At 40.6% G+C, this 20,998-nt stretch overlaps 1 protein-coding gene and 1 non-coding gene across 4 annotated transcripts; both read left to right on the top strand.

Annotated features, from left to right (window-relative positions):
* Positions 1-14: 14 nt before the first annotated feature.
* On the top strand, positions 15-18,753 carry KATNA1 (katanin catalytic subunit A1). Of its 3 annotated transcripts, none has more exons than XM_064413287.1 (11): positions 15-159; positions 5,515-5,689; positions 6,375-6,532; positions 7,315-7,498; positions 9,383-9,504; positions 10,845-10,950; positions 11,286-11,444; positions 12,580-12,706; positions 14,215-14,349; positions 14,628-14,754; positions 18,412-18,753. In XM_064413287.1, exons 2-11 carry the CDS (start codon positions 5,519-5,521, stop codon positions 18,608-18,610), a joined length of 1,488 nt encoding a protein of 495 aa, XP_064269357.1. In that variant the 5' UTR covers positions 15-159; positions 5,515-5,518; the 3' UTR covers positions 18,611-18,753. The 3 variants fall into 3 exon arrangements, with proteins under 3 accessions (XP_064269357.1, XP_064269356.1, XP_064269358.1); XM_064413286.1 differs by lacking the exon at positions 15-159 and adding an exon at positions 645-730; XM_064413288.1 differs by lacking the exon at positions 15-159 and adding an exon at positions 4,308-4,428.
* Positions 327-397, top strand: TRNAG-GCC (transfer RNA glycine (anticodon GCC)). The gene has a single exon. It is a non-coding gene; the product is annotated as a tRNA-Gly (tRNA).
* Positions 18,754-20,998: the final 2,245 nt, after the last annotated feature.

Raw genomic sequence — 20,998 nt, 5'->3', positions numbered from 1 at the left:
CTCCATCAGGGACACCGAAGGGCAGTTTCCTGGTCTGACTCTGCTCGGCAGCAGGCTTTCCTCAGCACTCTCAGATGCGTTTTCTTCCCCAAAATAACACCATCTATGAAAGCTTGGAGAGGTGCAGACAAGGCATAAGCAAAGAAAAGGCAGATAAAAGTAGGTGCTTGCTATTCACTCGGCAAATCTCATATTTGTGGGTTACGGAAGGGAAATAGCCAAAGGAACGCCCTCTACCATCCGGGCAAGAACTGAGGTACAGCGGGGCAGGAAAATTCGTGTTTGTCACCTTCAAATTATGAACGCAAAGAAAGCTCACGGCGCAAGCATTGGTGGTTCAGTGGTAGAATTCTCGCCTGCCACGCGGGAGGCCCGGGTTCGATTCCCGGCCAATGCAGTTGCTCTTTTCTCGCCGCCTTTTTAATTTTTTTTTTTCCCGCTGCTTTTTTAGCATTTAGAACCAAACCAGCTCTTCGCTTTTAATAATAACGCCCAAACAGACACCAACTCCTTGTCGGTTCGGCTGCGCGGACCTTCTCCCCCATCCCACCAGGCTGGAAGTGACGCAGCCGGATTTGCCTTCAAAAATTGCCGGCGGCGGCGGCGGGAGGAGGCGGCGGGCAGGGCCGGGGCGGGGCCAGCGCCGCTGCGGGAGGAAGGGGGCGGAAGAAGTGCAGGGGTCGTGGCTGGTGCTGCCAGGAGCTGCCGCGGGTGCGAGCTCGGGACAGGAGTAAGTGAGCGGGAGGGGCCCGCGGGGTCGGGCCCGGGCTGCCGGGACAGGCGGGCCCCTGACGAGGGGCGACGGTCGCGCCCCGCGTGGCGGGGCCACCCTGAGGGTTCCCGGGCACGGGCGGGCTCCGGCTGCTCTGCCCCCGCAGAGGGGCCACGGGGGTTGCTGTCGCGACTGCCGCGACCACGGAGCTCATGATGCCGGAGCTGTGGCTCCCACGTGCTGGGCGCCGCACGGGGCAGCGCCGTCGGGGCTGCCGCTGCCCGCAGGTGTGCGGCCGGCGCGGAGGGCCAGCAGCCCGCCCGGCTGGGCTCCTGCCGGCCCAGGCACGGAGCGCTGCTTCCAGCCTGCCTGCACCCTCCACCTGCTTGTTGTTTTGGGGTTTTGTTAACGTGAAGTAATGTGCGATGATGCAAGTTTTCTCTCCAGAGAGAGAGAAGCTGCAGGCAGCGATTTCAGATATCTGTGCAGCCGCGGACCTCTCTACACTGCCAGAGAAATTTGTTAATTTAACATTGATGGTTAAAAAGAATGCCGGCCCTCATGAAGTGGGGAGAAAGCAGCCTGCTTAGTAAAGCCTTCTGAGAGGCTTAGCCTGGAAAACATAAAATCACATGCCACCAGTGTATCTCTACCTAATGATTAAATTTTGTAATGTTTTTTATTTTCCAGCCATGCTTATGTTTGTGGCTGCTGGTGGTGGTTTTTCTTCTGCTAACCATTACTGTTAAATACGGCAACTGCATGAGAACCATTTTGTTTAGTATCCAGTAAACCTGGCAGCTCTCCTTCCCAAGTAATGAACAGTCACTTGTTGATCCCAAGTGTTCCATGCCGTGGATGTTATGAAGAAGAGTATTAAAGGTGGAAGGCTGCAGACCATTGTGTCACCAGCAAAAACTGATTCCTGAAAGCTGTTACTTTGGGGTGTTCTTTTCTCATCTGGCTTGCCAAGAGAACTTTGCAAATATTACAGGGTTGCTTTGATGTCAGAGCCTGTATAGCAGGCTGAAATAATGGAAACATGTGTGCTCTGCCAAAATTCAGGCTCTGGCTTAGTCCAGACATTAAGGTTGGAGTGAAGAACTCCTTGAAAGTATTTTCCATGTATGGTTTGTACCTTGTAGTCAGCAGGTCCACCATGGTAATTGACACACTATCAATCAATCTCTTATTTTTTTAAGTTTGGGGGACTTCTTTGTGTTACAGGATTGATGCAGTGTTCCTGGATTCTAATGTATGACTGTGAGCAGAAATTACTTACAGTCATTTCCACTGATGATTTCTTGAAGTTATTATGGAAAATATGAAGTATCCTCTGGGTTTTCTTGATAATGGTTAGGCTGGTATCTTTCAAATGAAATACAAAAATAAGTTTCAAAACCTCATTCTCACAAGCTGTAGGGATATTGAACTTTTGTTAGGTTCAACCCTTGCTGAACTTGGCTGTTCTATACTCCAGAAATATTTTGGGTCCTTGGAGCAAATGATAAAATGTATTTTGTAACTAGAGGTGGGTTTATTTCAGGGAACCTTATATACCCACAGCTGGTGTGAAGAGTGATTATTCTTTGTGTGAAGTCTGTGTGTTTGTACACAGTGAAGAATTAAACTTGCAAGACAAAGTGCTTAGGTTATTTTCCTTATATCCTGTTCACTGCAAACTTTGTGAGCTCTTCACTGTTTCAGTGGCTGCTGGAACATAGATAACTTCACTGGTCATGATTCATGGAAAGGTTGTGGCTGATAAGTGCAGACCTGCTGCTTTGACATCCTGTTACGTGATAGCACTAAGTATTTGTAAACACCTGTGACATTGCTAAGTATTTGTAAATACTTTAAAAGCTATTAAGTACTGCAGGATTAGTTTTGTGAGAGTTTTAATCCCTTCAGTTCTGGTTTAACTCTGGATTCATGTGTAGTCATGCCTCTCTCATGTTCTCCACCCTGCTCAGCTGCCCCAGTATATTGTCGCCTTCTGCCACAAACTCCAGTCTACTTTCAGATTAGTACTGTAACTCTTCTTTTTCCTCCTTAGAGCTGCTTTACCATCTTCACTTACAAGTGCAGCAGACCCATGGACTCTCATTAGTGGATCAGCTCTGACACTGCCTGAAGTTGTGGCAGAAGCAGTGGCATGTCCAGACATAAGCAGAGCCAGCTGCTTTTTCTGCCTCTCTTGTACTCGAGAGCCTTGTATTTGGAAGCCACTTCAAGCTCTTTTGCTCTCATGAGTCAAGATGAAGCAACAGATTAAATTTGTTTTCTAGTTTAAACCAAATTATTCTGTGTTTTCAATAGCACTAATGACACAGGTAGATTCCAATAGCATTATAAGCTTGACTGAACACCTTCTTTTTTTTTTTTTTTCTTCCCATGAGTTGCTGGCTTAGTCTGCTTACATGTCTGTTTCTGCTTTCTGTCCTTACATTGTCTGCCCTTTCTAACATGAAAATGTCCTTGACTCTTTTATTATGTGTAGTGCTATACTTTTGGTCCCAAGCTTTCATATGTTTCTGACTTAGCCTCCTTAGTTTTGTTGTTGTGTATTTTTTTCTCATTCTAGTTATTTTCACATTTCCAGATGAAAACTATTCTTATAACTTTATTTTTTCTTTTTCTGTATACATAAATTTACTCTTCTGCTCGGATTGCTCTACAGCATTCAGTGAAAAAAGTTACCTCTAACTTCCCTCTGTATTTAAAAGTCTAGTTTGGTTTTAGTAACTTGCTATTACTTGATTTTTAAAATGTCTATTAGCACCTTGCTCAACTTGTGACTTCAGCAGTGTTAGTCATCGGTTTGAATTCTCAGGACAGGCAAACAGGTGTATCTGGTAGGATGAGCAGGAGTGGAAAAGCTCGCTCCTAAATACAGCAGGGAAAACTCTTAACATCTGTGTGATGTTAACAGCAGTTGACAAACATCTTCAGGCCCTTTCTCCTGAGGTTAAAACCAACAAAACTCCCAAGCCAAACCGTGTCTCCAAAGCCTAATTAGCATGGGACGTGTTAATCTTGTAGTTGGTGGTCACATTAGCTGTATCAGCTTGTAGACATCGTGGCCAGCTGGGCGAGTGTCTGGAGCGAGATTACACAGTGTCACAGGTTGTGTGATAGCAGGTTCCCTGCTCGCCCAGGGTCCCCTCTGCAGGGGTGGCTCTGGGCTCTCAGAGACCTGTCTGCAGCTCCACTGCTGCCAGAGTTGTGCTCTTCTGCACTCAAAGTCTTGACAGCAGCTATTTGCTCTAATGGAAGCTGGGGAAGGAAGAGGAAGGAAGCAAATAAAGAAGAGGATGTTGGCTCAGGAATGCCTGAGCTGTTTTTCTGTGGGTGGAACTACTTGGGAAGGGGACAGAGAAAGGAGTGAAAGCCCTAAAATGTTTGATTTGTACTTAGCAGCCCCTCTACAATGGAGAGCTCACATTTTAGCAATAGGTTGGCAGGTGTGTGCAAAGAGTGGCTTCTGAAACCTCTGATAATGTGTCTGAGCTTGACCCTGACCTGGTCCTGAAATATATTCAGCCCTAAGTCTGTTTATTGCGCATGTGAATTTAGTGCCTCTTACATTCTTTAAATAGTTGATCTGTATCAAGTATGCTTCATCCCAGGGCTTAGCTGGAGTTGCTTGTCTGCAGTTGCTTCTTCCTGGCACTGGGTGCAGGTACCAAAATGAAAGCAGGATGACTCTCTTGCAGGTGTGGTTTTTTGCTGATTTTAATGTTTTCTGTGGTTAGGAAATTATGAGGAGAGTGGGGAGATTCTTGGTGTATAAGAGACAAGAAAAGCAGAGGCAGAACAAGTGTCTTAGAGAAGAAGGGGCTGGGGTGTATAAGACACTGACAATAATGTGGGACAACTGGACAATGGCACTGTAAAGATTGAGTCTGCTTCTACTGTACTTATATAAGTAATACTTCTGTGCTATTCTAATCTAAAAGTGCAGATTCTGTTGGGGCTGCAAAGTGGAAGTAGTCACAGACTATGATGTTTGCTCCAAAAAACCACAAACAAGCACCACTGACAGGGAAAACCAGCATGGTTTGAAAAATGCATTAAATGAAGTGGGTAGTTACACACTAAATGTTTATTTGTGGCTTTTGCTTACTTTTCAGTGATAACTTAAGCAGCCTTGATGTTTTCCAGGGGTTTCTTTGTAGTTGTAAGAATGAAGGTGATAGGAGGGTATGGAAGGTAGATATTTGTTTCAAAGAAAAATTAAATAAAATTGTAAAAGCAAGCTAATGGAAAACTAGTGTTTTCCACAAGGCAAAATCAGACTATTAAAACTCACATGCACGGAATGTAAAGGTGAAAAAAAAATTAATGAAACATAATGCATTAGGAGGAAGGGCTTTGATTTCTTGCTTGTTTGGTGTTTTTTTTAAACCACACAAGACAGGCTAGGCACAGTAAAATATTAATTTATCTTACAGTAGACTAAAGAGGTAAGGAGAGTATGCAACTTTGTATTACACAGTATTACACCTGTGACTTGTAATAATGCATTTAAATCTGCATATCTTACATTGGCTTTTTGACAGAATCTCCATGATGAAACAAAGCTGTGAAGTGAAAAGCTTAATTTCTACTAATAGAATATAAATTTTCTTTTTATATGTATGACATTCATTTTAGGACATTTTTTTTTGAAACCAGTGTTTTCTCAGCTTCTATGTTTTGATATGCCAAACGAGGTAATAAGCATATGAAAATACTTGGAAAAAATTGTTTCAACCCTGGGTTGGTTTTTTACTTCCTTAATATTTCATAATTTTTTTCAGCTTCATGTTGAACATGAGCCTTGTTATGATCATTGAGAATGTGAAGCTGGCCCGTGAATATGCCTTACTGGGGAACTATGACTCTGCAATGGTCTACTACCAGGGAGTTCTGGATCAGATGAATAAGTATCTGTACTCTGTGAGAGATACCTATCTGCAACAGAAATGGCAGCAGGTAAATGGCAATTCTTGCTATTTCAATGCTTTTCCCTCAAAATGTCCCTGAAAAAGTGCCATAAAAAGACTTACCCCGTTCTCTCATAAACTAGTGTTGTTATTTATAGGCTTCTTTTTTGTTATATAGACTTGTTTAAGTCATCTTTATGACTTTTGTCTGACAATGGCAGAACAGTCAGTGGAACATGGCTCTGAGGAGCAAGTGAAATGTCTGCCCTAACAGCTGTGCTGATGAGTATGCCTGTTACACTCAAGTTTTTTAGACTGGTGTCTTTAGGGTCTTATTTCCCTCAGTGTTTAAGTGGGACTAACATTGTCCTTAGCAGCAAGTTGACAATTTGTCCTCAACAAAAACCCTCTGGTTTTTTATTGATATTCTGCCTATTAGGTTGATACTTGTGATATCTAGTCTATTAGGTTCTGTTGTACCTGTTTAATCTGCAAAATTTTTCAAAAGTCTCTTTGATATTAAATCCAAAATCTCTTTGTTCTTTAAATGTGCTGAGGAAGGCAGAAAAACCTCCTTAATATCTAATGTGCGTAATTCTTGTTTATTGAAGTAGAATTAGGTAGCTCATTAAACCTGTGGAATCCATCCAGGCATTTCATGGGCTTGAACACAGGACTGTTACAAACCTATTTCCAATGTGCTTAATCTACCTTTTTTTTTTTTTTTAAATCAGGTTTGGCAGGAGATAAGTGTGGAAGCTAAGCATGTGAAAGATATAATGAAAACACTGGAGAGTTTTAAACTAGACAATACTCCATTGAAAGCCTCACAACAAGAATTACCAGCTCACGATGCAGAAGTCTGGTCTTTGCCAGTACCTGCTGAACGTAGGTAAGAGGAAACCTGAAGACCTAAATTAATATTTATCAGGACAAAGTGTGCTTGGACTTCAGCCTGTTGTGGTGTAATTTTTGTTCTTGAGCTTAGCTGTGTAACACTCACACCAGCAGCTTGACACCATTTGTGGTGAAGGAGGTGTCAGGTGAATCTTCTGGAGGTTTTGTCTTACATAGTTCTGACTAATGTCAAGGGTCTTCCCCCCACACACTGTTGCCTGAGTTGTTTGGTTTTTGGTTTTGAGTTTTTATTTCACTTTTGTCTCTGTTGGCATTAATTAGCTGCTTCAGGATGCTAAAGACATTGTTCTGTGTGTCTAGTGGTTTTTGTTTGGTTTTCTTCGCCTTTTTTCTTGAGTAGCTGTCTAACCTGGTTCACTGGAGGTTCTAACACGTGCCAGTGGTAGCATGAAGGAGGGGACAGGAGTATGTGCAAAGCAGACACAGAGCTGTGCATTTTGACAGAAAGTGGCTGTTAGATTACTTTAATTGTATTGTCAAATTATTGTTTGCTTTTTAATTTTTCATGAGCTCCGTATTACTTCTACTGATGACATATACAAAGCAAGGCCTTTGTTTTAAGCAGGTGGACCCTGAGCTTGTGGCACAGGGAAAATGGATTTTTAGTCACTCTCTAAAAATACCTGTCTTGTTTCTGACATGGAGATTTTTATCTTGAGCCAAATGGCTTTTCAGTTTGTAACCAGTTGATTTGGTTATGTGGTGCTCACCATGGGCTTTACACTGAGGCTTTTTGCATATGTTACAACTAATTAGACCTTCGCCAGGACCCAGGAAGCGTCTGTCTGCTCCGTGCAGTGATTGCAGAGGGCACAATAACCGTGTGAGTGCGGCTGGCAGGGGCTCGCACCGCCCCTCCTCTCGGAACCCCAGCGATAAAGGGAAGGCAGTCCGCAGCCGGGAAAAAAAGGATCAGCAAAATAAAGGAAAAGAGGAAAAGGTAAACTTGAAAACAGCTTCACGGAGTTGAGATACTCAGTTGTGCTTTCTTACTACTGTGTTATGAAATGACATGCCTATAAAATGTTTCTTCCGTTCATGTCAGCGTGCAGATTTGAATCTCACCTTGTAAGGTGTCTTTTCTTTGTGCACAATGTTGGTTATGGATTAATTAAAAACAAGCAATCGCTCTGGGAAGTTGGGATCTGGTAAATATATCTGAAGGTCTGTGCCAAGAGGGTATTTCCAGGCTCTTCTTGGTGGTGCCAAGCAATAGGACAAGAGGCAGCAGGCAGAAACAGATGCGTAGGCAGTGCCACCTGAACATGAGGGAGCACTTTTTTACTGTATGGGTAACCACACACTGGAAGATTGTCCAGAGAGGCTGTGGAGTCTCCCTCACTGGAGATACTCAAGAACTGTCTGGACACAATTCTGTGCCATGTGCTCTGGGGTGATGCTGCTCATGCAGGGAGGTTGGACCAGATGACCCACTGTGGTCTCTTCCAGCCTGACCCATTCTGTGATTCTGTGACATGTTTACAGCAGCTTGAAGGCAGTTGTTTAAAATGATACCACTGAATTTCTGAAGCAGAGCCCAGTGGAGCTCATTCACATGGAACGTCCTTGTGGCATAATTACTTTGAGTATAATTAAACCAAGATTGACTTGCCTCTTCTAAAGCATATCAAGATTTACTTAATCCTTAAATGAGACCCTTGCCTTTTTTTTTGTTTCTTTTTTTTTTCTTTTGAGATATGTTGCTAGCTCCATACCTTCTTCAGTTGTAAATGAACAAAACCCCAGCATACTTGAACGATTATCTGTTCTTGGCAATCAGAGTGCTTTAATTTTTCCTTTGTGCTCTGGTCTCCATAAATTTAGCAGATGACCAAGGTAAGAGACCATACAGGAAACAGCAGATTCATAGTTTTCCAGGGTCTAAATAAATCAAATATCCATGCAATAGTTTGTTAGCTTCAGCAGCCTTCAGTTGTGGCAAGGTGTCATGGCCTGTGGAGGTAGTATAATCTACAAGGTGGAATTTAGCTGTGTAAGCTACTACTTCTATTAGAAGCTAAATTAGATTGCCTTTGAGTGATAATCCTCTCTCCATCAGAATATACCCACAGAGAGACAGGAGAGGTCTCTTTTTCTCTTTTACAGTTGTTCTGTCATCACCAGTGCTTGCTGTTAAATGTATAAAACCAGGGTATGTCTAGTGCATTTTATTTCCTTCCAGTTGCATGGTCTCTGCTGTTTGAGCCCTTTCAACTATGTAGCTTCTTTGCTTTGCCTCTGCTGCAGAGCTGCTTCTCTGCTGTTCATGTCCATGCTACTGTATCAGTTAATTAGCTCTGGTTTTACCCCTGTGGTCTCCCTGCAGATCACCATTCTCATTCTACATAGGCAAGTCATGCTTAATTTTTTTTTTTTTTTTTTTTTTTTGTGTCCCACATACATGGCATATTTGTGACACTTAGAGAATTTGGGATACTCTCAGTGTGACACTTTGTGGTCCAGTCTTACACATAATTTTCCCCTGCTGTGTCTCAGATAGTTTCAGATTTCTGTGGGAGAAGAGGCAGAAGCTGTTACACTGGGATGGGTGCATGCAGTTTTCATTAGGTACCAAAACAAAGAAACTGCATCAGTACAACATGCTGGCTTTGGGGAGAAGGAAATGGAACCAGGGCAGTACAGAAATGTGGGTGAAACACACAGATCCATCCTGCAGTGCAGCTGTAATATGGATGCTTCATGATTTTCATGCTGGTTTATGTTGCCATCTTCTAAAAATATGATGCTGTTGTGGACTTGTGGTTAAATTCATTAGTAGCATGACCGTTTTATGTATTTACATTGTTATATCCTTTATATGTAGAACAAATCCACATCTGAGATTTCAGAGTCTGAACCAAAGAAATTTGATAGTACTGGATATGACAAAGATTTAGTAGAAGCTTTGGAAAGAGATATAATTTCTCAGAATCCCAACATCCGATGGTAAGTTTGAGTACTGCTGCTAGTCTCTTCAGCTCTCTGTTTCCTATCACATGACATGACAAGAATTAAGTATTTTAACATATAAAAAAGTATTTTACATATGAAAAGTACATACAGGTTTTCCTTACTGCCTTTAAATAGGCAACTAAACTTTTTAGATAGTAAAATACTTCTAGAGCTCAAACATTTTTTTTTCCACGCATAGATTCATAGAATAGTTTGGGCTGGGTGGACCTTTAAAGATCAGCTAAAGCAGTCCCCTGCCATGGTAGGGACATCTTTCTCTAAATCAGGGTGTCTAAAGTCCTGTCCAACTTGGCAATACAAAGCTTCTCAAAATTTTCTGAGAGTCTTAAGATGAATTTTTGAGATACTTTTTTGCAGTGTAAAAGTTTCTAATTTCTGTCAGTGTCTCTTCATTTGAAAATCTGTTTTGCTACTCTGGGGCATATCAAGACAGAAAACTGATTAACAAAGATGTCAATATAGGAACGCTTTGAAATGTTGCTGGATGTAATGTGGCCACTAATGTAAAATATAATCCTTTGCCAATACCTTTACATAAACATGTTAAATATTAAACCTTATATAAAGGTTGTTTTGTGTTCCAAATGTTTCCAAGCTTAGGTGGTTTTGTGAGGATTAAATGAGCAAAATTCTTCTGGCAAATAAAGTAGGCTTTAAAAAAAAAACCAGACAGTCCCACAAAATACTTTGTATGCATGCAACTGCCTTGTATTTCAGTTTAATATTTAAATGTATGTTTTGGTTTTTATACTGAATCTTAAATTATGACTTCAGATTTTAAACTAGTTCTTCATATAGATGTGTTTTGAAACCAAAATGTTATTGGGCACATGCTGATAAGAGTAATGCCCTAAAAGTTACCTTATAGGCTGGTCTTACTTCCTTGAAAGTATCTAAGAATTAATATTTTCATAACTCTATAAAATAATTCTAAAAATTTTGTTTAATTTGCCCCATTTACTGGTCTTCAGCAGGTTGTTCTTGTAATAATGAAAGATGGTATTTAAGTTTCAGGGACATCCAACCTCTCAGCAAAACAAGAAAGCATAATTGGTAGTTAACCTAAGTTTAACCAGCCTGCTTTCTTCTGCTTGTCTTTCTCTGAATACTGACAGTGGTGCCCTGCCAGGCAGATGTCAATTGTAGCCATTACAGGCTTTTGCCATTAGAATGTAAATAATTCAGGAAAATTAATTAGGTTTATGGGAAAACCAATGTGTAGCAATAAGTTTAATTGTGCAGGTTTTTGAGCTGTGGAGTGATTCTTTTGCTTGCTGTCTGAATCTCTCAAACAACTTTCTATTTCTTGTCAGGGATGACATTGCTGATTTAGTAGAAGCCAAAAAGCTGCTTAAGGAAGCTGTAGTTTTACCAATGTGGATGCCAGAGTTCTTCAAGGGGATTAGGAGACCATGGAAGGTATGAAAAAATCTGCTCCTGTGATCGTAAGTAGGATTTTCAGACTGGATTTTGGCAGAACAAGACATTTCAAATGTTTTACAGTTTAAATAAATTCTTCCTGCATTTTAGTAACAAAATTTATTGTATATAACAACAAAGTAAAGATGTCAGTCAGATACCTGCACACTGTCTTCAGCTAGGTGTTTGCAAGTAAGCAATGACATGAATTCCTTACCTTTGAATTACTTTTCAAGGGAAAATTTGCATCCAGTAGTTTACTATTACACTAAATAAACTCTAAAATTCTCTGTTTTGATTCTTGTCCTAAAAGTGGTTCTTTTTCATTTTAATAGGGTGTGCTGATGGTTGGTCCTCCTGGTACTGGAAAGACCCTCCTAGCAAAAGCTGTAGCCACTGAATGCAAGACAACTTTTTTCAACGTTTCTTCTTCCACACTTACCTCAAAATACAGAGGAGAATCTGAGAAACTTGTTCGTCTGCTGTTTGAAATGGTGATTTAAGTTTCTGAACATGAATAGGGAGATAATGAAGTAGAATCACCTCTGGAACAGTGAAACCTTACCAAGGTTTCAAACTTAGAGCATATATAAACAGCTCTCCAAGCTTTGAATGCTTGGGGCATTTCTGATTTGCCCATTTGCATTTCAAGATTATTCCTAAATGGATTTGTAAAAGCTGAAAAATAGGTCATCTTTTATTTTCAGGGTTAGCTTGCTACATTAGAGGTAGCTCACTATAAGCTGGTGAGTGCTGCAGAACGTACTTGAATGGAAATCTAGGGATGGAATTAATTGTTTTCTGGGTGAGAACCCTATTTAGGTTGTGTGCTTTGTTGTTTTTGTGGGTGGTTTTTTGTTTGTGGCCTTTAAAAGAAGTGGCCTCCCAAACTGTAGTTGGTTTCATGTAGAGCACATAATACTTGAAATGGGCTCAGAAAATAGTTGTGGTTTTTTTTTTTTCCCATGTCTTACCAGGTGTTGTGCAGTGTTTGCTAAGGTGCCTACTACTGAAGGGGACAGCAGAGTTGCAATTACAGTAATCAGAAAAGGCAGGAAGTAAAAGATCTTTTACATTACAGTTTGTTAGGCAGGACACCAGCTCATTTAATGTGATTGGTCAGAAATGCAGATAACACAATGCACAGCATGTCAACTGCTCTCATACAATAGCTTTTATTATCCTGGATCCTTGTCTTTTAATGCTCTTGTTTTCAAAAAGGTCACTTATTTTGCAGTTCACCTATCTCTTGGACAGGCTCCATGTCATGATGTCCCAGCTTAACATTCATCCTGGCTTTAACCAAAATACTATTCGAGCAATCTGTGATGACTTTCCAGTTTGAAATGTTACTCCTAATGTGGGAAACTGTGTATAGCTTATAAAATGTTTGTTTTTAGCCCTAACAACTACAGTACTTAGCCAAAAGCCCTTCTACTCAAAGGCTCTGGATGAATGCACAGCTGCTCTGTACCTGAGGGCTGGGGTCCAAGAGAGGAAAGGGTGGGAACCCTTTGATACCTAGGAGCTGGGCTAAATACATCATTACTCTGCTCTGAATATGCTGCTACTTCATAAATGGGAGTGAAATGCTGTTTCAGCTTCTGCTTTATCTTTTGCTTTCCTCAGGCTCGATTCTATGCCCCCACAACCATATTTATTGATGAGATAGACTCCATCTGTAGCCGCAGGGGAACTTCGGAGGAGCACGAAGCCAGCCGACGTGTGAAGGCAGAGCTGCTCGTTCAGATGGATGGTAAGTAACCTGATCCCTGGGAACTGCTGGACTGAGGGAAACTTGAGGGACCAAAAAAAACAAGGAAAACTTCGTTCTTCAGAAGCAGTTTTTCAAAAGCCTTACATGAAATGGGTTAAACACTACAAGTGACGTTATTTAACAGTCTTTTGGCCTCTGAGCTATGATCTTGTATTAGTGACCCAGAATAAGGAAGATTCAGTGGAAAATACAAGAAATTTCAAAAGAGCATTAGAAAAAAAACCTACTTCTCTCAGAGTTTGCCTGGCATATCACTCACTTCTTCAAAATTAAGTAAAAAGTGCTTCAAAAGAACTGTTACCTATTTTTATTTAAACTTCAAAGGCAGCATTGCATTTCACTTCTTTGGGATCTCTTTCTCCTAAAAATACAAATAACAAGTGAAGATCTATTTTATAGAAGTGGTTGAGAGAGTTCTCGTTTTCAAACACTGATTTCACTACAAATGTGGCTAAAATTTCACAAATCAACAACGTTCAAAAGTAGGTAACAATGCAGAGTTGCTACAGAGGCCTTCATTTTATATTCTGGGGAGCAGAGAGAAGGAAAGGAACTACTGAGAAGTGCTAATCTATGGACTGCTTTGTGATAGAATTCCATGAGTCAGAAGATTTGCATATTTATTTCTCCTTCTCTGATGTTGGTACCCTTTTATTTTTGTCTTTAAAGAGCTCTAATACTGTTCTCATATCAAGTATGTACATAATCTGATTTTATTAGTAAGAACTATTTCAATCCTTTTACTTAGGCAATAATAAATTGTGTTTTATAAGCAGACTCTCAGGCAAACTAGGTACAGCAGCTATCCCACAGCCCAATCATGTTGTTCTAACCAAAACCAGTAGGTACAGAGAATAACTGTACTGAACTTTAACAAAATTACCTTCTCCTTCTAGCAGATTCATAGTGGTTAGAAACTGAGGTGTTCTCTCTGTCTCTAAGAAGTTGTGATTTAGTCTACCAAATTTAAACATTCACTTCAGCAGTTTGCACAGTCCACTTGTACATGAGAAACCTTTGGCCTGACTTCAGAAGTGAAGACACCTTGTAGAGGAGTCATTCTGCTTTAGTGTGGCTGTTGGTGAATACTGTGGGGGATGTTGGTTTTTGGTGTGGTGATGGTGTTGGGCATTGTTTTGTTTCCTCACAGGCTGCTACAAGATGTTGCTGTGAAAATTGAACCACTGTTGTGGCAGAAGTACAAACAACTCTGCTGTAAAACCATTCTGGCCATGATAGAAAGGAACTTCCTGGTCTGAGCAGTGCCCTATGCCCCTGCTGCCGTTTAAACCAGGCTTCCATTTATACTTGCAGACTGTCACAGAGATGAAAAAGTGAACTCTGTTGCACTTCGTGATTCTACTATGCTTGGGCTCATTAAAGTGCAGTAGAGTACAGTTCTGCTTTAATACTGCAGAACTGTTTTCTCTGTACATGAAATTTCAAAAAACATATGCATATTTTACCTCTTCTTTTCTGCACTGCAGGTGTTGGTGGGGCTGCTGAAAATGATGATCCTTCTAAGATGGTCATGGTACTTGCTGCTACTAATTTTCCTTGGGATATTGATGAAGCCCTAAGACGGAGACTAGAAAAGAGAATTTACATTCCTTTACCATCAGGTATGAAGAATTGGGGAGAGGAGTGTTTAAAAATTCTAAAATCTAAACTTTTATCAACATTCCTTTAGTTTTGATCACTTGGTTAAAAAATCTAATTGGTACATGTATGCAAATTCACTTATGGATTCAGGACCGGCTTAAATCTAAACATGAACATTTACCCTTGTAGCAAGTACAGCATCCTTTTCCTCATCCTTCCCTCTTATCCTCTTTCAATTTATTGTTTATCTTCAGAAAGCAAATTGTACAGACTCAATTTTTTTTTTTTCTGTGATTAGCCAAAGGTAGAGAGGAACTCCTAAAAATAAATCTGCGAGAGCTGGAACTGGCTGATGATGTTGACCTTGCAAATATAGCTGAGAAAATGGAGGGTTATTCAGGTGCAGACATTACCAATGTATGCAGGTAAGCTGACATTGCATCATTTGTGTTACTACTGCTGCAGACTTTGGGAAAACTGTTTGTAAGGTGGCCAGTTTACATGATTAAAGCTATTGGATAAAAATGGACTGTAACTTGTCTTTTATGTATGGCTAAAAGGTGAAATACTGCATTAATATGTACCTACATTTCCATTTGAAGAGTAGTTGCAATCTAAGAGGCTGTGATTTAGGTAAAATTCCACCTTCTTTCATATAGACTAAATTCCATGCATGGGGATTATCCAGAGGATGGTAAGCTTTAACTTGTGGAGTTGCAGTCATTCTGCTTGGGCTGTATGACTTCTGCAGAAATCCATATGTGAGAGGCAACAGTGATAGACACTGGAATAACTAAAGTAAAAACATGGAGTTTTCTTCTCTCATGACATGGAAAAGCTGTAGTCTTGTGTGATGGTACAAGAGCTGTGTACTCATCACATTGGTTTTTGTGATGAGACTGACTAAAGTTTTCTGCTATCTCCTTCATTTCCCTGAATCCTTGGTACTGCTGGCATACAGTTGTTTGTGGGCCTATTCTCTAGCCTAGATTCCTGAAATAATTGATTAAAAATATGTTCTAGTTCTTCCCTTGCATTTTCTTTGAAAAATTGGAAAGGGATGGAGAGGACTGATCTGTTAAGGGACAAGTTGGTTTGTTTACATCAGAAGACTTGCACTGGCACAGCTGTGGCAGTGGAAGCTCTGAGATCTGCGGTACGGGACAGAGAACTGAAGCTGTTTCAGATGCTGTTGTCATCTGATGAGCACCTGTAATGCTGCTTTCAGGCTTTGGAGGTAGCACTGAAGTGTGGGAGGGCAAGGCTTGATCTCCTGGCTGTTCCAGCCCAACTTCTGTGGGCTTTGAGCAGGGTGAGAGAGCTGGAGTGAAAGCATCTCCTGGCCGCTCCCTCAAACGCGGATCTGTTTCTTGCCCAGATTTTTAACGTGGCTCTGCAGACGCGTGCCAGCACAGCTGGGAGGACCAGGTGCTGTGCCACAGGGATGAAAGCAAGCAGCCTGTACACAAAGCTGCCACCAAAGGCTCTGGCAGCAGGGCCACTGCAGGCTGGGCTAAAATTTCGGAGCCTGAGTAGAGTTTCCTGAACAAACCTTGCGCAGTGTCTGGGAAGAGAATGGTACGTTAGTTGTTCTGAATCTGTGTTGTGGAGATTTGTTTCATTTGTAGGTTTGTGAGATGGATTTCTGGTGTTCTTTTGATCTTTGGTTCTGCTTTGAAAGGAGTTTGTGCTAATAGGTTCATGTTACATGAAAGAGAGTTTATTTGGTCTGCTGCTTTGTGCACTTCAGCTGCAGTTTGTCTCCTTCAGTCTGTTCAGTGTTTGTTTTTTGTAATTAATTTTATGCTGAATATCAATACACTTATTTTAGAAATGAAAATACTTGTAATGTTTTCAGTGAAATTTGTGTGTATTTGTGCACAATTACTTTTGTTTTAACAAAAACCCCCTTTGTACAAATACTATAAAATAAAAAAAAGGCAAACATTAAAAAAACCAAAAAGAAACATCTGAATCTTCTATTTGTGGCAGTCTCTGAAGCCATGACTGAGGTGGCAGCAAGCAGAAATCCAGATGAACTGAGATTTGGCTGTACATAGTTTGAAATCACTAAGAAAGTACTTACATTAACTTGTGTATTTACACTTTGTTCATGATGTCTGGAGAAATAGGTCTTGGATATGATGGCTTCATTTACACTGAGACAAAAAGACGTGGATGATTTAAAAGTGCTTTTTTATGGTTCAGGCTCTCAGGATATAAGCAGAGTAAAGTTCAAACCTGTATACTGTGTCAGTCCTTGCTAGTGACACAAGCAAAACATAAGAAAAAGTGGACCAAGAGCTCTGGTTTACCGAAATTACCCTCTTATCTTAAAGAATTTGAAGTGAAGTCCAAAGTTCGCTGAGCCAGAGTGAAAACCAGACAGAGGTAACACTACAGTTCCTAGCAGTCAGCATATAACCAGGGAGAAATGAAGGTGAACCTTCATTTTAAAATTCAGGAAATACAAAATGCATCCAAATTGCAGATCAGATGTGAGTAGGAACTAACTTTGAATCACTGAATTTGGGTGGACTGTCAATGCTGAAAGGCTTTTAGAACAGAACTGGCCCCTGCTGTATCTTCCAGTGGGTGGCTGCCAGTGTTTTGCATAGAGCTTTGGTGCTTCTTCAGGCACCAAGAGTGCATTTGAGAAAGCACCAGGAGTTCAGTTTGGAATACTGGACTGTCCATAAAATGACTTTACAAAAGGAAGTGGTGGCAGCTGCACTTCAGTTCTGTCAGTGCATTAAGGTATGATGGGCTTGTTGGTTGGCTGGATTGTTTTTGCTGGACTTTTCTGGTTTTTTTAACTGCTGTCTGGAAGCAAATTAGATGCATGGAATGTCCTCTCTCCCCATTGTGTAGCTTATGGTTTACAAATGATGTTGTAACAGTGAAGCGTGGTGATATTTGGTTGAGATGGAGTTCAACAAGGCAATCTTTTGGTTGTTCTAAAATTTTAGTTCCTGTATGAAGAGATTTTTATTTATTAATTAACACTGAGATTAGCCCAGTTAGTCAGAGCATGGTGCTAATAATATCAAGGTTGTGGTTCAGTCCCTGTACAGGCTGTTCATTTAAGAGTTTGACTCGATGATTCTTGTGGGTCCCTTCCAGCTTGGAATATTCTGTGATTCTGTGAATTATTTAGTAAATTCCTGAAGTGTGACAGTTATGGTTTCCTTTAGTGGGAGGGGATGGTACTGAAACAGAATATGCTCAAACCATTTTTCTAAATCCTTCTGGAAGGCAACGTGTAAGTTTTTCTCTCTTTGGAATCTCACCTTCTGACATAGCACAATTTACTATTGTGGTATCACCGAGATGAAAATATTCCATCTTTTTTACTGCTAGACAGATTAACAGCATTTAATTGTTATTGTAAGATCTATAACAATGAATTAGCAGGAACTTCAGCCTTCCAGTGTTACCTAATTATCACCTCGCCAGCTCATCACCTGCTGCTGCTACCAGATTTACTGCTGGAAATCTAAATGTACTCAAACCTAACACTAAAGAAAATTACACACTTGTAAAAGCAGTCAGTGCTCATTAAGGCCAGAAGTTTGAGCAGCTACAGACAGAACAGATTTTGTTACTTAACATTTAGCTCTTGAGTGTACAGGTTGGAGGTAGATAATGTTGACTCCTGTCTTTGAAGTGGGATTCCTGTTCAAACCAGGAAACATTCAAAACACTTCAGCTACTCCTTCTATGTCAAGGAGGAGTGAAATTGTTATTGCATTGTTCCTGTTTAAAAATACTATAAACAGCAGCTACATCATAGGCATGCAGTGACATCAGCTAAACCAGTTTGTCTTTACCTCTTTTGCCTAGCCTGTGAATAGTAGCCGTTTAGATATCTGGTGAGGATAATGCCATGTTTGAAAAATATGGATAACATGGTATTGTGGCTTGTACAAGCACTTGGAGATCTTCCCATAAAAGTTTACAGTTCTTTATTGAATCTCTTTGAATGCAGCAGCTTAACTGGAATGCCATGTTGAGCCTTTCAAACAACTGAACTCACCATCCTGCATTGACTAATGATTTTATTTTCTTACCCTCCCGACTAGAGATGCATCACTGATGGCCATGAGGAGGCGTATTGAAGGCTTGACCCCAGAAGAAATCAGAAATCTTCCCCGAGATGAAATGCACATGCCAACAACTATGGAAGACTTTGAAATAGCTTTGAAGAAAGTTTCTAAATCTGTTTCTGCTGCGGACATTGAGAAATACGAGAAATGGATAGTTGAGTTTGGATCCTGTTGAGTTGTGTTCTCTTGAAGAAACCACCTTATGTCTTAAAACAGCTTTAGAAGTAATCGGTGATGTGTCAGTGCACTGCGTGCTCTTTTTAACTTTTGTAATTTAAGAGCAACAGATGTCTAAATAAATTTTTTTTTAAAATGCAAGTTCTGCATAGCTGTCTTCGAACTAGCTCAGAAATCACACATTTTTCTCAAATGCTGATGGTATCTGATTTGATTTTCAAAGTTTTAAAATTATTTTAATACTAGGACTCTTTTCATCAGTAGGTACTGTTGAAAAATTGCTTTTGTGTCAATAAACCCCCCAAGGTAGCCCTGCTAAGTGAGTCAGAGGTGTTGAGAACTTGAAAATGGGACAAACGGGATGCAGTTACACAGATAGTTTTAAATCTTAGAGAATTCTACCCTTAAACTATTGTTCTAGAACCTGTGCAAAGGCTGAGATGTGGAACAGCAACCCTCGTGCTGGAACAGTCAATGAAGTTAGTGGAGTTTGAGCAAGAGGTTAAGATCATCACGGGTTTAGTTGTTAAATGATATTAAAATACGTCCAGCTGGTGTAAACTAATTCTGTACAGCCAGCAGTGATGCTGTCACGTGTAGTTTCCTTGTTAGTCGGAGAAATCAAAAGCCTTCTGGCATTAATTCTGCAATAGGTGTTTTTCCCTTGACTGCCTGCAAGCAGCAAAACAGACTGGTGAGTTGGGTCCTGCGTTACAGGGTTATTCTGGTAAGGCAGCATGTGTTGTGTTTGTACTCAGTTTACAGCCCTGACTTTACAATTGACATAAAATCTAAATTCTCATTTTTCATTACTTAACTGCTTCTACATGCCACTTATTATCTGAATCTGCAGTAACCATCCAGGTAATAATTTTAGATTTTGCTGAACAGTGGTAATTGTAACTAAACCACCTTTAATTTCTATCCATCTTCCACTGTTTGGGAAACACTTCTTCCTGCTAGCTGCTCCCAGTGCAGCCAACTGTAGTTCTGCTTAGGGGTAAACTTTTTCATTTTTCATGAACCAAAGAGGTTTGGACATATTCCAGTTGGTAGATACATGCTGTATGAAGCTGGCTGTGGAATTCCTGTTCATAATGGTAATGCAGAGTTGCAGTCTGAGTTGGAGGCAAGTGCATCTCAAAGACACAGCTGTGTAAATGCCATTATTGTGAGCATCTTGTTCATGTGCCTGAAATTCATTGCTATGGTGCGAGTGACAGCTGGACATGCTGAACAGGGAATTCCAGCAGTGTCAGCAACGAGAGGCTCAAGTTAGACACTGAGATCTTGTGAGAGCTCCTGAATCCCTGGGTGGACCTGGCATGATGAACCCAGAAATGAAAGGAAAAAGTTGAGGTGAGTATACAGGTGTGCACATCTAGAGACTTCCATTTCCAGAATGGAAAACAAATTTATGATTTTTGGATAGTCTTATGTGTCAGAGCTAATAAAAATGTGTAATATTTTGAAGATGTGGGTACTCTTAATACTTACTTTTCTGTTTGTATGCAAGGATGAGAGCGTAGCTGTCAGGTATTGTTGCAGGTTTCTTCTCCTGATTCACTGCAAACAAACCAGAATATTTGATCTGTCTCCCACATAAGAAGGGAGAGTAAGCAAACTTTGGACTTTGGCAGCAGTCCATTAAGGGGCCACTTAGACTAAGTGTGATATATTTTGAGAACTCCTAAAGTAAACCTTAACTTAAAAGCAGTACTTTAGTAGTCAACCAACTCTGTTCACTCTGATTGACCAAAATTAACATCTCTAATGCATAGTACAGGAAGGAAAAGGTGATAGAGGCTGCATTTGTAGCTCAGAGGTTCATTTTGGTTTGGAACACGCAACGTGGTGACGCACAGTTCTGAGGGCAGGAAGGGCTGCAGTGTGGTGCTTGTGAGGAGATGATGTTGCTGTTTCTAGCAACCTACCGCTATCCCACCAGTGATTTTTTTGGGTAGATGGGTTTTGATGGTTCTTTTTTTTAGTTCCCAGTCCCACCACATACCTTCCCCTAGAGGGCACATCAGTTCATGTCCTGGAAAAATGAGACGTGGCATGCAGGACAGTTGCCCTTTCCTTACTGTATTAGTTGGGTAAGGTGGTTTTTTAATCAATTTACAAAATAGTTCAGGGTGGTGCCAGCTCAGAGTAGCACTCCTCTGAAAGGCATGAGACTTGTGATTTGGGAAAACTATGTGCATGCTAAAGCAAAAATACAAAAGCTTTAACTTTTTAAAGACTTGGTAGCTTCAGCTCTATAAAGCAGCAGAAACTGTCTGGCAGTTACTGTGTTCAAGATTTGCACTTTTTTTAGAATTCCATTAACCTGATAGTGATACTTCTTTCCTGCTGCTTTGTAACTTGACAGAAATCAGCCAAG

The sequence above is a fragment of the Passer domesticus genome, chromosome 3 (assembly GCF_036417665.1).
Source record: "Passer domesticus isolate bPasDom1 chromosome 3, bPasDom1.hap1, whole genome shotgun sequence".
Taxonomy (NCBI): Eukaryota; Metazoa; Chordata; class Aves; order Passeriformes; family Passeridae; genus Passer; species Passer domesticus.
The sequence above is the reverse complement of the archived record's forward strand: the minus strand, read 5'-3'. Positions and strand labels throughout refer to the sequence as shown.